This window comes from Carcharhinus amblyrhynchos, chromosome 11 (assembly GCF_965287045.1).
Source record: "Carcharhinus amblyrhynchos chromosome 11, sCarAmb.v2.hapA, whole genome shotgun sequence".
Classification (NCBI taxonomy): domain Eukaryota; kingdom Metazoa; phylum Chordata; class Chondrichthyes; order Carcharhiniformes; family Carcharhinidae; genus Carcharhinus; species Carcharhinus amblyrhynchos.
The window spans coordinates 149,889-162,760 of record NC_137334.1 but is presented as its reverse complement, the minus strand read 5'-3'; the positions used below and the strand labels follow the sequence as shown (position 1 = coordinate 162,760).

Genomic DNA, 12,872 nt, shown 5'->3' with positions numbered 1-12,872 from the left:
ACGCAGTGTTAACATTGCTACAGGAGGGTGGATACAGAGGGACTGGAGTGGGAGTGAACGCAGTGTTAACATTGCTACAGGAGGGTGGGTACAGAGTGACTGGAGTGGGAGTGAACGCAGTGTTAACATTGCTACAGGAGGGTGGATACAGAGGGACTGGAGTGGGAGTGAACGCAGTGTTAACATTGCTACAGGAGGGTGGGTACAGAGGGACTGGAGTGGGAGTGAACGCAGTGTTAACATTGCTACAGGAGGTTGGGTACAGAGTGACTGGAGTGGGAGTGAACGCAGTGTTAACATTGCTACAGGAGGGTGGGTACAGAGTGACTGGAGTGGGAGTGAACGCAGTGTTAACATTGCTACAGGAGGGTGGGTACAGAGTGACTGGAGTGGGAGTGAACGCAGTGTTAACATTGCTACAGGAGGGTGGATACAGAGGGACTGGAGTGGGAGTGAACGCAGTGTTAACATTGCTACAGGAGGGTGGATACAGAGGGACTGGAGTGGGAGTGAACGCAGTGTTAACATTGCTACAGGAGGGTGGATACAGAGGGACTGGAGTGGGAGTGAACGCAGTGTTAACATTGCTACAGGAGGGTGGATACAGAGGGACTGGAGTGGAGTGAACGCAGTGTTAACATTGCTACAGGAGGGTGGATACAGAGGGACTGGAGTGGGAGTGAACGCAGTGTTAACATTGCTACAGGAGGGTGGATACAGAGGGACTGGAGTGGAGTGAACGCAGTGTTAACATTGCTACAAGAGGCAGGGTATAGCGAGACTGGAGTGGGAGTGAATGCAGTATTCACATTGCTACAGGAGGGTGGGTACCGAGGGAAAAGTGTGGGAGTGAACGCAGTGTCAACATTGCTACAGGAGAGTGGGTACAGAGGGACTGGAGTGGGAGTGAATGCAGTGTTAACATTGCTACAGGAGGCCGGGAACATAAGAACATAAGAAATAGGAGCAGGAGTAGGCCATCTAGCCCTTCGAGCCTGCCCCGCCATTCAATAAGATCATGGCTGATCTGTCGCTGCTCAGTTCCACTTTCCCGCCCTCTCCCCATAACCCTTAATCCCCTCTCTCATCAAAAACCCATCAACCCGCGTCTTAAATATATTTAGCGAGGTAGCCTCCACCACTTCAACGGGCAGAGAATTCCAGAGATTCACCACCCTTTGAGTGAAGAAGTTCCTCCTCAACTCCGTTCTAAACCGCCCCCCCCTTCATCTTGAGGCTGTGCCCCCTAGTCCTACTGTCCTTTCTGAGCGGGAAGAATCTCTCCACCTCTATCCTATCCATCCCATTCATCATCTTATACATCTCAATGAGATCTCCCCTCATTCTTCTAAACTCTAACGAGTACAAGCCTAGTTTATTCAGCCTCTCCTCATAGCTCAACCCCCTCAACTCTGGTATCAGCCTAGTAAACCTCCTCTGCACTCCCTCCAAGGCCAAAATATTCTTGCATAAGTGCGGCGACCAAATCTGCACACAGTACTCCAGCTGCGGCCTCACCAATGCCCTATACAGCCGCAGCAAGACCTCCCTACTTTTATATTCAATCCCCCTCGCTATGAAGGCCAGCATCCCATTCGCCTTCCTGACCACCTGCTGCACCTGTAAGCTGGGTTTTTGCGACTCATGCACAAGGACCCCGAGGTCCCTCTGCACCGTCGCCTACTGCAGTTTTTCGCCACGTAAGTAATAGTCCTTCCTACCATTATTCCTACCAAAGTGGACAACTTCACACTTGCCAACATTAAATTCCATTTGCCATTTCCTGGCCCATTCGCCCAGCCTATCTAGATCCTTCTGCAGACTCTCCACACCCTCCGCACAATTTGCCGTTCCACCAATCTTGGTGTCATCAGCAAATTTCGACACCCTACACTCGGTTCCCTCCTCCAGATCATCTATATAAATGGTAAATAGCTGAGGCCCCAGCACCGACCCCTGGGGCACTCCACTAGTCACCAACCGCCAATCCGAATAGCACCCATTGACCCCCACTCTCTGCCTCCTATTTGACAGCCAATCCTCTATCCACGCTAACACCCTACCCCCAACTCCATGTCCCCTTACCTTCTGCAATAACCTCTTGTGAGGTACCTTGTCAAACACCTTCTGAAAATCAGGAAACACCACATCCACCGGCTCTCCTCTATCCACCGCCCTAGACACATCCTCATAGAACTCCAATAAATTTGTCAGACACGACTTCCCCTTAACGAAACCGTGCTGCGTCTGCTCTACCAAACAATTCTCCTCAAGATGCCTCGCAATTTTCTCCTTGATCACGGATTCCAACATTTTACCTACAACAGACGTTAAACTAACCGGCCTATAATTCCCTGCCTTTTGCCTGGCACCCTTCTTAAACAACAGCGTAACATTAGCCGTTTTCCAATCTTCCGGCACATCCCCGGAATCCAGCGAGGTTTGGAAAATAACCACCAAGGCATCCACTATCACCTCCGCCATTTCTTTCAGAACCCTCGGATGCATTCCATCCGGTCCTGGGGACTTGTCCACAATCAGCCTCTCCAGTCTGTTGAGCACTGCCTCTCTAGTAACAGTAATGTCATCGAGACCCTCCAGTCCTACCACCTTTCCATCGCTAACACCCGGCAAATTATTCACGTCCTCCTCCGTGAAGACCGAAACAAAAAAGTTATTCGAGACCTCAGCCATTTCCCCATCCCCTACCACTAAGTCCCCCCTCTCATCCTCTAAGGGTCCAACGTTCACCCTAGCCAGCCTCTTCCTTTTTATATATTTATAAAAACTCTTGCTATCCTTTTTTATATTAAGCGCTAGCCCAGCTTCATAGTTTCTCCTACCCTTCTTTATCAACTTCTTTGTCATTCTTTGTTGACATTTAAACCTCTCCCAATCCTCTTCTCGCCCGCTACTCTTAGCTACTCTAAACGCATCCGCTTTTAATTTAACACTTTCCTTTACCTCCTTCGTTATCCACGGCTTATTACCTCTCCTCCTACAGTCCTTTTTAACCATCAGAATAAATTTCTGCTGAGCACCAAGAAAGATCTCCTTAAAGATCCTCCACTGCTCCTCAGCAGACCTACCTTCCAACGCACTCCCCCAGTCCACATTCGCCAATTCTTCTCTCATCCTACCATACTCCCCTCTGTTCAAACAAAGGACGCGTGTCCGGGAACCCACTTTCTCCTCCTCCATCTGCACCAGAAACTCCACCATACAATGATCACTCTCCCCAAGAGGATCCTTCACCACAAGGTCACTAATTCTACCCGCCTCATTACATAGCACCAGATCCAAGATAGCTCGCTCCCTCGTCGGCTCCAACACACGCTGTTCAAGGAAACTATCCCGGCAGCATTCCAAGAACTCTTCCTCAAGCCCACCGCGTCCAACATGGGTCGACCAATCAATATGTAGGTTGATTGGGTACAGAGGGACTGGAGTGGGGGTGAACGCAGCGTTCACATTACTACAGGAGGCAGGGTACAGAGAGGCTGGAGTGAGAGTGAGTGGCACTATTAACCTGATCGACCATCAAGTCACACCTGGTTTTCTAACAAGAACCAAGCAATTTAATGTCCCACATGAGAGGTTTATTAAGAAGGCAAATGCACTTAGGATACACAGTGATTTGAAAGGCGGATTCATAATTGATTTAGTGGTAGGAGGCAGAGGGTGGGAACAGATGGCTGCTTATTGAGGCCAGTGCCCAGTGATGTACCACAGGGATCTGTACTGGGCCACCTATTGTTCATCATTTATGGAGGTAGAATCTGTAAGTTTGCCGGTGACACGAGGATTGGCCGACTGGTTAACAGTGAGGTTGAGTGTCTTGGATTACAGGAAGATACAGACAAGATAGCCAAATGGATGGATAAGTGGCAGATGGAATTTAACCCGGAAAAGTGTGAGGTGATACACTTTGGAAGGGGTAATTTGACAAGGAAGGATACTCTGAAAGATCTGACGCCGGGAAATTCTGAAGAGCAAAGGGACCTTGGTGCGTTTGCCTATAAATCTCTGAAGGCAGAAAGGCAGGTTATTAGGGTGGTGAAAAAGGGCATATGGGACACTTGCCTTTATCAGGGTATAGATTACAAAAGCAGAGAGGACATGATGGAGTTGTATAGAACTTTGGTGAGACCACAACTGGGGTATTGTGTGCAGCTCTGGTCAGCATGTTATAGGAAGAATGTGAACACACTGGAGGGGGTGCAGAGATTCACCAGGATGCTGCCTGGAATTGGACATTTAAGTTACAAAGAGAGGTTGGATAGACTTGGGTTGTTTTCTCTGGAGCAGAGAAGAGTGAGGGGCGACCTGATGGAGTGTTCAGGATTATGAGGGGCATGGACAGAGTGGATAGGGAGTAGCTGTTCCCCTTAATTGAAGGGTCAGTTATGAGGGGACATAGATTCAAGGTGATGGGAAGGAGGTTTGGGAGGGATTTGAGGAAAACCTTTTTTTTACTCAAAGGGTGCTGACACTTTGGAATGTGCTGCCTGGGAGGGTGGTGGAGGTGGGATGCCTCACATCCTTTAATAAGTACCTGGATGAGTACTTGGCCCATGATAGCATTCAGGGCTATGGACCAAGTGCTGACAAGTGGGATTAAGTGTGTAGGTCAGGGCCTTTTATGTGTCAGTGCAGAGTCAATGGGCTGAAGGGTCTCTTCTGCACTGCAGTATTCTGTGATTCTGTGAAGTTTTCAGCAGTAACCTTTAACCTTCTTTATCATTCAGAAGCCTCGTTGCTTATCACAGGTTTTGTGGGAAGTGTTCAAAAAAGAGGGTTGTTTAATTTTTAATTTGCTTAATGAAATTATTGCTCAAAATGTAACAAATTACAGTGAATCCAGCCTTCAGAAAACAAATTCATTTTGTAAAAGGATTCTGTAATTCTACCTGTGAATTCAGGTAAAACAGTGCCATAGGAACAGCGAGAGCTTTTCTCATGAAACAAGTTTCCATTTTCTATCCAATGGTTATAAATCCTGAAATATCACAACAGAGAAACCTCAAACTGCTCAGTGAATATTAAATGGGTCTGAGTCACTGATGGCCACACCACCATTAAAGGTTTTTGAACAGAATGATTGCTGTGAATATAACCATTCCATCAATTCTGTCACACAGAGTCAAACATCAAAGCATTCCCCCAGACAAAAGGTTAAAAAAGTAACAACCATTTAAAGGTCAGGATACAGACCCCTGGGTGTGACAGTCAGGGAGGTGTACGTGGACTATGGTGTGATAGTTGGAGTGAGGTGCGGTTGATGAGGAGGAGGTTAAAATACAATAAAGCCACATTTCAGAAAATTCTAGCATTTTGGCAAAGAGTTTCAGGATTTGCCTCCATTGCTGTCTCAGTGACTTCGCTTTTCTGATCCAATCGGGTCAGTTCAGTGCTAGAATTTTCTGAAATGTGCCTTTGTTGTATTTTAACCTCCTCCTCACACCCTATCTTCCAGTGTTTCAGCAAATGCTGGATATCAGAATGCAGCAACGTTCCTGACACCCAGTGTTGTTGAAGTGTTAATGATGGGAAAATATCAGGTGACAGAGTTCCATCCCTAATCTCCAATCTGTCTTTGAGCAATCCAACCATCACTCCCAATGGAAAATCCCACATGTGATAGTGCAGTTCAGGGAACTGAAGGAATAACATGGATTCAGTCTCCCACACTGAACAGTTAGAAAGTTCTCCCTCTCTGTAAAACTATCGCAATATCACATTAATGTGCAATGAAAATTTATCCTGATGATTAACTAATATCTTGCGTTAATAAAATGTTTTGGTGTTACAATATCCTGACACTCAGGTGTGTAACCATTTGTTCAAAATTCGACTGTTCAAGCTCACTATTAGAAAATTCACTGTATTTTTGAAGATTATAACTGAGTTACACTTTCACTCTATTTGTAGAAAACTGCTACTTGCATCAGCTGGGTCACAATTCCACGTGTTGGATCTCCAAGTGCTGTGGTACAATGCATAAACACAAACTTGACAACCCCAACACCAAACTCAACACCAACCTCAATTCCAACCTCAACCTCAACCCTAATTTCAATCCCAACATCAACCCCAACCTCAATCCCAACCCCAACCTCAATCCCAACCTCAATCCCAACCTCAGCCCCAACCTCAGCCCCAACCCCAACCTCAGTCCCAACCTCAGTCCCAACCCCAACCTCAGCCCCAACCTCAATCCCAACCTCAGTCCCAACCTCAGCCCCAACCTCAATCCCAACCTCAGCCCCAACCTCAGCCCCAACCTCAGTCCCAACCTCAGTCCCAACCTCAGCCCCAACCTCAATCCCAACCTTAGCCCCAACCTCAGCCCCAACCTCAGTCCCAACCTCAACCCCAACCTCAACCCCAACCTCAGTCCCAACCTCAACCCCAACCTCAGTCCCAACCTCAGCCCCAACCTCAATCCCAACCTCAGCCCCAACCTCAACCCCAACCTCAGTCCCAACCTCAACCCCAACCTCAGTCCCAACCCCAACCTCAGTCCCAACCTCAGTCCCAACCTCAACCTCAGTCCCAACCCCAACCTCAGTCCCAACCTCAGCCCCAACCCCAACCTCAGTCCCAACATCAGCCCCAACCTCAATTCCAGTCCCAACCTCAGTCCCAACGCCAACCTCATTCCCAACCCCAACCTCAATCCCAACCTCAACATCAGCCCCAAGCTCATACCCAACAACAACATCAACAACAACAACAACATCAACAACAACCAAATCACCACCATCGTCAACATCAGAAAACAGCAAATCGTCAGAGGAATGCAGTGGAAGGGTAAACCACAGATTTTTAAAAATACATTATTGTTAAAGGAAGTGATGGTCTGGAAACCCATGTGGAACTAGCAGTGTAAGTACAGCAGATTTCCAGCACAGAGGATTGTGCAAATGGATTATTGCTTGCTTTATTGCGAAATTGCAATAGTCTTTTCACGGAACCAAAAGACATAGAAGCAGAAGTAGGCCATTCGGCCCATTGAGTCTGCTCCACCATTCAATCAGGTCATAACTGAGGTAGTGTGATAATCACAACTCCCACTTTCCCATCTTATCCCCATAACCCTTGATTCCCTTATTGATTAACAATCTCTCTATCTCAGCCTTGAACATACTTAACGACCCAGCCTCTACAGCCGTCTGCAGTAAGGAATTCCACAGATTCCCTTCCTCTGAGAGAAAAAGGAGGTCTGAATCTCCCATCCCGCTCTGCTGGTTTTTTAGTGCTGTGGGCTGGGAGATTTAAGTGGTGCCCGATTAGTGCAGTTTGCACGAGGCATCCAGCCCTGAGCACATCTCTCAGCGTTGGATTTCTGGCACCATCAGTTTTGCCTCAGATGTTGGAGCAGAGCTGGATAATTTATACAGTGGGTAATTTTAATGTGATTTAAATATCATTAGCAGGCCGGGGACTGGAGTCTTCAGGCTCGCTCACCTCTTCCTCCCGTATTTCACTCCAGCAAGGGTTACTATAGGCCCATCCTGGCTGGAGTGAAGGGAAGGGGTAATCAAGGCACCCCAGAGAGCCGGGCACCAGGTGGGGTGCCCCCTGGGCATTGCTACCTTGGCAGTGTCAGTCTGGGCCCCTGGCACTGCCCAAGGGGCAAAGTGCCAGTATGAGGGGCATCTTGGCATTGCATTTGGTAGTGGAAAGTGGGGCAAAGCCTATTGAGGATGGGGTCTGTTGGGGGCAGGGCTTCTGGGGCGATCGGTGAGGATAAGGGATCCGGCTTCCACTTTCCATTCAGGATCAGTGGGGGAGGGAGGGAGGTCAGCGATTGGGGCTGGCCATTGGGGTGGGGTCGGGACTGCAGCTGTGGAGGATTTGGGACTGTCAGTCGGGGCGGTGGCAGGAATCCAGGGTGGAGGGGTGCAGGACATCGAGATAAACCTCTGGACTTTTCCAGAATTTCCAGAATTGAGGGATTCTTGGAAGATTGCTGCCAATGCATCCACTATCTCCTTCCTTTCATATCCTAGGACGCAGCCCATCATCTCCAGGGATTTCTCAGTTTTCAGCCCCATTAGTTTCCCTAATAAATTTTCTCTAATAATAATTACTGGGCAGAACTTTCTCAGAAAATTTTCCAGTGAGCTAAGTTTCATGATCTTATGGTGCTCTGTGAAATACAAGGGAAGTGGTGGGGGGAGATGGGGGGTGGGGTACACAGCCTACTCATACCAGGAAACTGACTGCAGACTGCTAGGTGCGCTATGGCGTATGTGACCTGTTCTCCCAGTCTACATAGTGAACTGGGAAATCTATCAAACCCCACCGCTGCAATATACCCCTCCCGATTATCATCCCCTACATGGACCCTCCCCACCCCCAATCACCAGCCTCCTGATCAGCAGCATCAACCCTCGATCTGCATTCCCACCAAACAGGCCCACTCCCCCTCTCCCCCCAATGCAGAGGCCCCATCTTCCATCCCTTACTACTTATCTGCTCACATGCATCCCTTTGCCAGGCTCTGCCCTATCAGGTCCTGCCACCTTTCATACTGCCGGCTATCTGGTGGGTGTGGACCATCTGTGATTCTGGCTGGTGAGGATCTCTGCTGGCAAGATTGGAAAGCTAAGTAGCCCAGACCATTATGTCCCAGGCCTACTAATGATATTAAATTGATCTTATTCACATTCAAATCAGCCTTGTGCCCCTCCTGGGTACAAGGTTAATTACGCCAGCAGAACAGGACTGGCAATATTGGAACAGACAAAAAATCAGGCACAAGCCCAACTTTTTGCCTCTTGTTTATATTTCCCATCCCACTACACGACTCGATTAGCACAGAAAGGTGGGAAAATTCCACCCATTGTATTTATTCCCTCCCCACTTTTCCCCCTTGATAACTTGGTATTTTTGGAATGTATTGTTAATGTATTCCATGTGAAGACTAGTGCAAAGTACCCATTTAATTCCTCTGCCATTTTATCTGGGGCAGCATTGTGGCAAGGTAGTTAGTACTGCTGCCTCACAGCACCAGGGACCTGGGTTCAATTCCCAGCTTGTGTCACTGTCTCTGTGGAGTCTGCACATTCTCCCTGTGTCTGCGTGGGTTTCCTCAGGGTGCTCCAGTTTCTTTCCACAATCTAAAAGATGTGCTGGTTAGGCGCATTGCCATGCTAAATTCTCCTTCGGTGTACCCGAACAGGCTCTGGAGTGTGGCCACCAGGGGATTTTCACAATAACTTCATTGCAGTATTAATGTAAGCCCACTTGTGACACTAATAAATCAACTTTAACCTTTGGTTCCCCATTACTATTTTTCCAGTCTTGTTCTCTAAGCAAGCTCAGTTCACTTTGGCTTCTCTCTTTTTTACACATTTAAAGAAGATGATTTCATGCTGATTTTATGGATACGCTCCTGAAACCATCCAACTTAAGGACAGTAAGTAGTCTCACAACACCAGATTAAAGTCCAACATGTTTATTTGGTAGCACAAGCTTTGGGAGTGCTGCCCCTTTATCAGGTGAATCTTCTTTTCAACTCCACTTTCCCAACTATTCTTCAAATCCCTGGATTCCAAAAGAGCCAACAATCTCAAACTTTGTCTTAAATATACTTATCAATAGACAATTCTCAGCTCTGTGTGGTAGAGAATTCCAAACAATCTCACTCTTTTGAGGAGTTCTCTTCTGCCCAGTACTAAATGGTAACTTCTATCTGAAGGTTATGACCCCGAGTTTTAGCTTCTCCAGCCAGGTGAAGCTATCAGTCAGCCCTTGAAGAATTTTATATTACTCAGTGATATACTTCTATATTTCTAAACTCTAGAGATTATTAGCCCAGACTACTCAATCTCTCTTTCCCTCCACAGGAACCAATCACACGAATGACCATTTGGTGCACTCCCTTAGGGAACATTTCCTTCCCAAGCAAGGTGACTCAGGGCCCTGGTTACTGGTACACCTGAGGGTGCTGTAATGCCCTGGTTACTGGTACACCTGAGGGTGCTGTAATGCCCTGGTTACTGGTACACCTGAGGGTGCTGTAATGCCCTGGTTACTGGTACACCTGAGGGTGCTGTAATGCCCTGGTTACTGGTACACCTGAGGGTGCTGTAATGCCCTGGTTACTGGTACACCTGAGGGTGCTGTAATGCCCTGGTTACTGGTACACCCTGGGGGTGCTGTAATGCCCTGGTTAATGTACACCCTGGGGGTGCTGTAATGCCCTGGTTACTGTTACACCTGGGGGTGTTGTAATGCCCTGGTTACTGGTACACCTGAGGGTGCTGTAATGCCCTGGTTACTGGTACACCCTGGGGGTGCTGTAATGCCCTGGTTAATGTACACCCTGGGGGTGCTGTAATGCCCTGGTTACTGTTACACCTGGGGGTGTTGTAATGCCCTGGTTACTGGTACACCTGGGGGTACTGTAATGCCCTGGTTAATGTATACCTGGGGGTGCTGTAATGCCCTGGTTAATGTACACCTGGGGGTGCTGTAATGCCCTGGTTAATGTACACCTGGGGGTGCTGTAATGTCCTGGTTAATGTACACCAGGAGGTGCTGTAATGCCCTGGTTACTGGTACACCTGAGGGTGCTGTAATGCCCTGGTTACTGGTACACCTGGGGGTGCTGTAATGCCCTGGTTAATGTATACCTGGGGGTGCTGTAATGCCCTGGTTAATGTACACCCTGGGGGTGCTATAATGTCCTAGTTAATGTACACCAGGAGGTGCTGTAATGCCCTGGTTAATGTACACCTGGGGGTGCTGTAATGTCCTGGTTAATGTACACCTGGGGGTGCTGTAATGTCCTGGTTAATGTACACCAGGAGGTGCTGTAATGCCCTGGTTAATGTACACCTGGGGGTGCTGTAATGTCCTGGTTAATGTACACCTGGGGTTGCTGTAATGTCCTGGTTAATGTACACCAGGAGGTGCTGTAATGCCCTGGTTACTGTTACACCTGGGGTTGCTGTAATGCCCTTGTTACTGGTACAGCTGGGGTTGCTGTAATGCCCTGGTTACTGGTACAGCTGGGGGTGCTGTAATGCCCTGGTTACTGGTACAGCTGGGGGTGCTGTAATGCCCTGGTTACTGGTATAGCTGGGGGTGCTGTAATGCCCTGGTTACTGGTACAGCTGGGGGTGCTGTAATGCCCTGGTTACTGGTACAGCTGGGGGTGCTGTAATGCCCTTGTTACTGGTACAGTTGGGGGTGCTGTAATGCCCTGGTTACTGGTATAGCTGGGGGTGCTGTAATGCCCTGGTTACTGGTACAGCTGGGGGTGCTGTAATGCCCTGGTTACTGGTACAGCTGGGGGTGCTGTAATGCCCTGGTTACTGGTACACCTGGGGGTGCTGTAATGCCCTGGTTACTGGTACAGCTGGGGGTGCTGTAATGCCCTGGTTACTGGTACAGCTGGGGGTGCTGTAATGCCCTTGTTACTGGTACAGTTGGGGGTGCTGTAATGCCCTGGTTACTGGTATAGCTGGGGGTGCTGTAATGCCCTGGTTACTGGTACAGCTGGGGGTGCTGTAATGCCCTGGTTACTGGTACAGCTGGGGGTGCTGTAATGCCCTGGTTACTGGTACACCTGGGGGTGCTGTAATGCCCTGGTTGCCAGCATGGCTGGTCAGACAATTATTGGTGAACAAGCCCACAGAACTCCTGTTGGTAATGCCAATGGACAGTTTACGTTTGGCAGTCTGTTTACTCAGCCACACAGTCAGCACAGCAGCAACCAAAGACTTCAGAGAGCTCCGATCCATTTCTCAGAGAGAGGATTTGTACAGCAAACTGACAGAGTAACAACATTAGCAAATCACAGACAATAGCATGATTTGTTCCCAAACCAATGACTGTGGCTGGTTAAAGCCATAATGAGGACAACTCCTTCAAAGCAGTTTGCTTCTAGTGAGATCCCACAAATAACACATGAGGTAACCTGGTTTTAGTGTCTCTGGTGTAGGGGGCTGTTGTTGGCCAGCAGAGCGCCTGGCTCTTATCCTGATAATGTTATTCAACACTCCTCAATGCTGCACTGAAACAGGATAACTGGTCCTGCAGTGGGGATTGTTCTATAAATACTAAGCTAAACAGCTACACAGCTATATGAGACAGATTTGAACCTGCCCATGTGATACAGGATTCCAATCTTTTTCCCACACCTAGAGCGGGATTTTACAGCCTTGCTCAAGCGAGACCAGAAATTCCCGCCCGAGGTCGACAGAGGTTTCCATTGTCGGACACTCGCCCGCTCTGATTCTGTGGCAGGCGAGGTGGTAGAGTTCTGGCCCTAGTGTTTAAAAAAGTTTATTTATTAGTGTCACAAGTAGGCTTGCATTAACACTGCAATGAAGTTACTGTAAAAATCTTCTATTGCCACACTCCAGCACCTGACTGGGTACACTAGCACTAAGGCAGACTTTCAACTGTTTCCATAGCTAGTTATTCCTGGAACAGGTCACTTGTCTGTTGCCAGGGGGTTTATAGCTTGAAGGACACCACTCCATATCAAGTGAGGCTGACCAGGAGTATCTCCCGCTCTTACCGCTAGTCATTGGCATACTGGGAAGGTTTTGCAGGTTGACATTCAACCGGTTTAACTTTGTTATGACTGTATCTTCCTTGGCCATCAAGTCTTGGGGTAGGTCTTCTGGACTTCTGGTTCAGTGGCAGGATCGCTTATCCACTATGCCACAACACCTCCCTGTAAGACAGGACACTGAGGCCTAAAACTGGGCGATTGACAGATTGCACACAGGTAAGACTGGTTACTTAGTCAAGGCAGATTCTTCAGATATTCAGATTATAGATATATCAAAATTAAGAACTTTATGTTCTCTGGATTGAAGATACATTTCTTGAACAAATAAGGAAAT

The 12,872-nt window shown here is 48.1% G+C and overlaps 1 protein-coding gene across 1 annotated transcript in view; it reads left to right on the top strand.

The window, feature by feature from the left end:
* LOC145349745 (uncharacterized) overlaps positions 1-9,953 on the top strand; it is a 55,125-nt gene extending 45,172 nt beyond the window's left edge. The window contains exons 6-7 of the mRNA XM_080198279.1: positions 5,932-6,813; positions 9,858-9,953. Coding sequence (XP_080054405.1) covers positions 5,932-6,813; positions 9,858-9,953 — 978 coding nt within the window. The remainder of the gene's footprint in view (positions 1-5,931; positions 6,814-9,857) is intronic.
* The last annotated feature ends 2,919 nt before the right edge of the window (positions 9,954-12,872 follow it).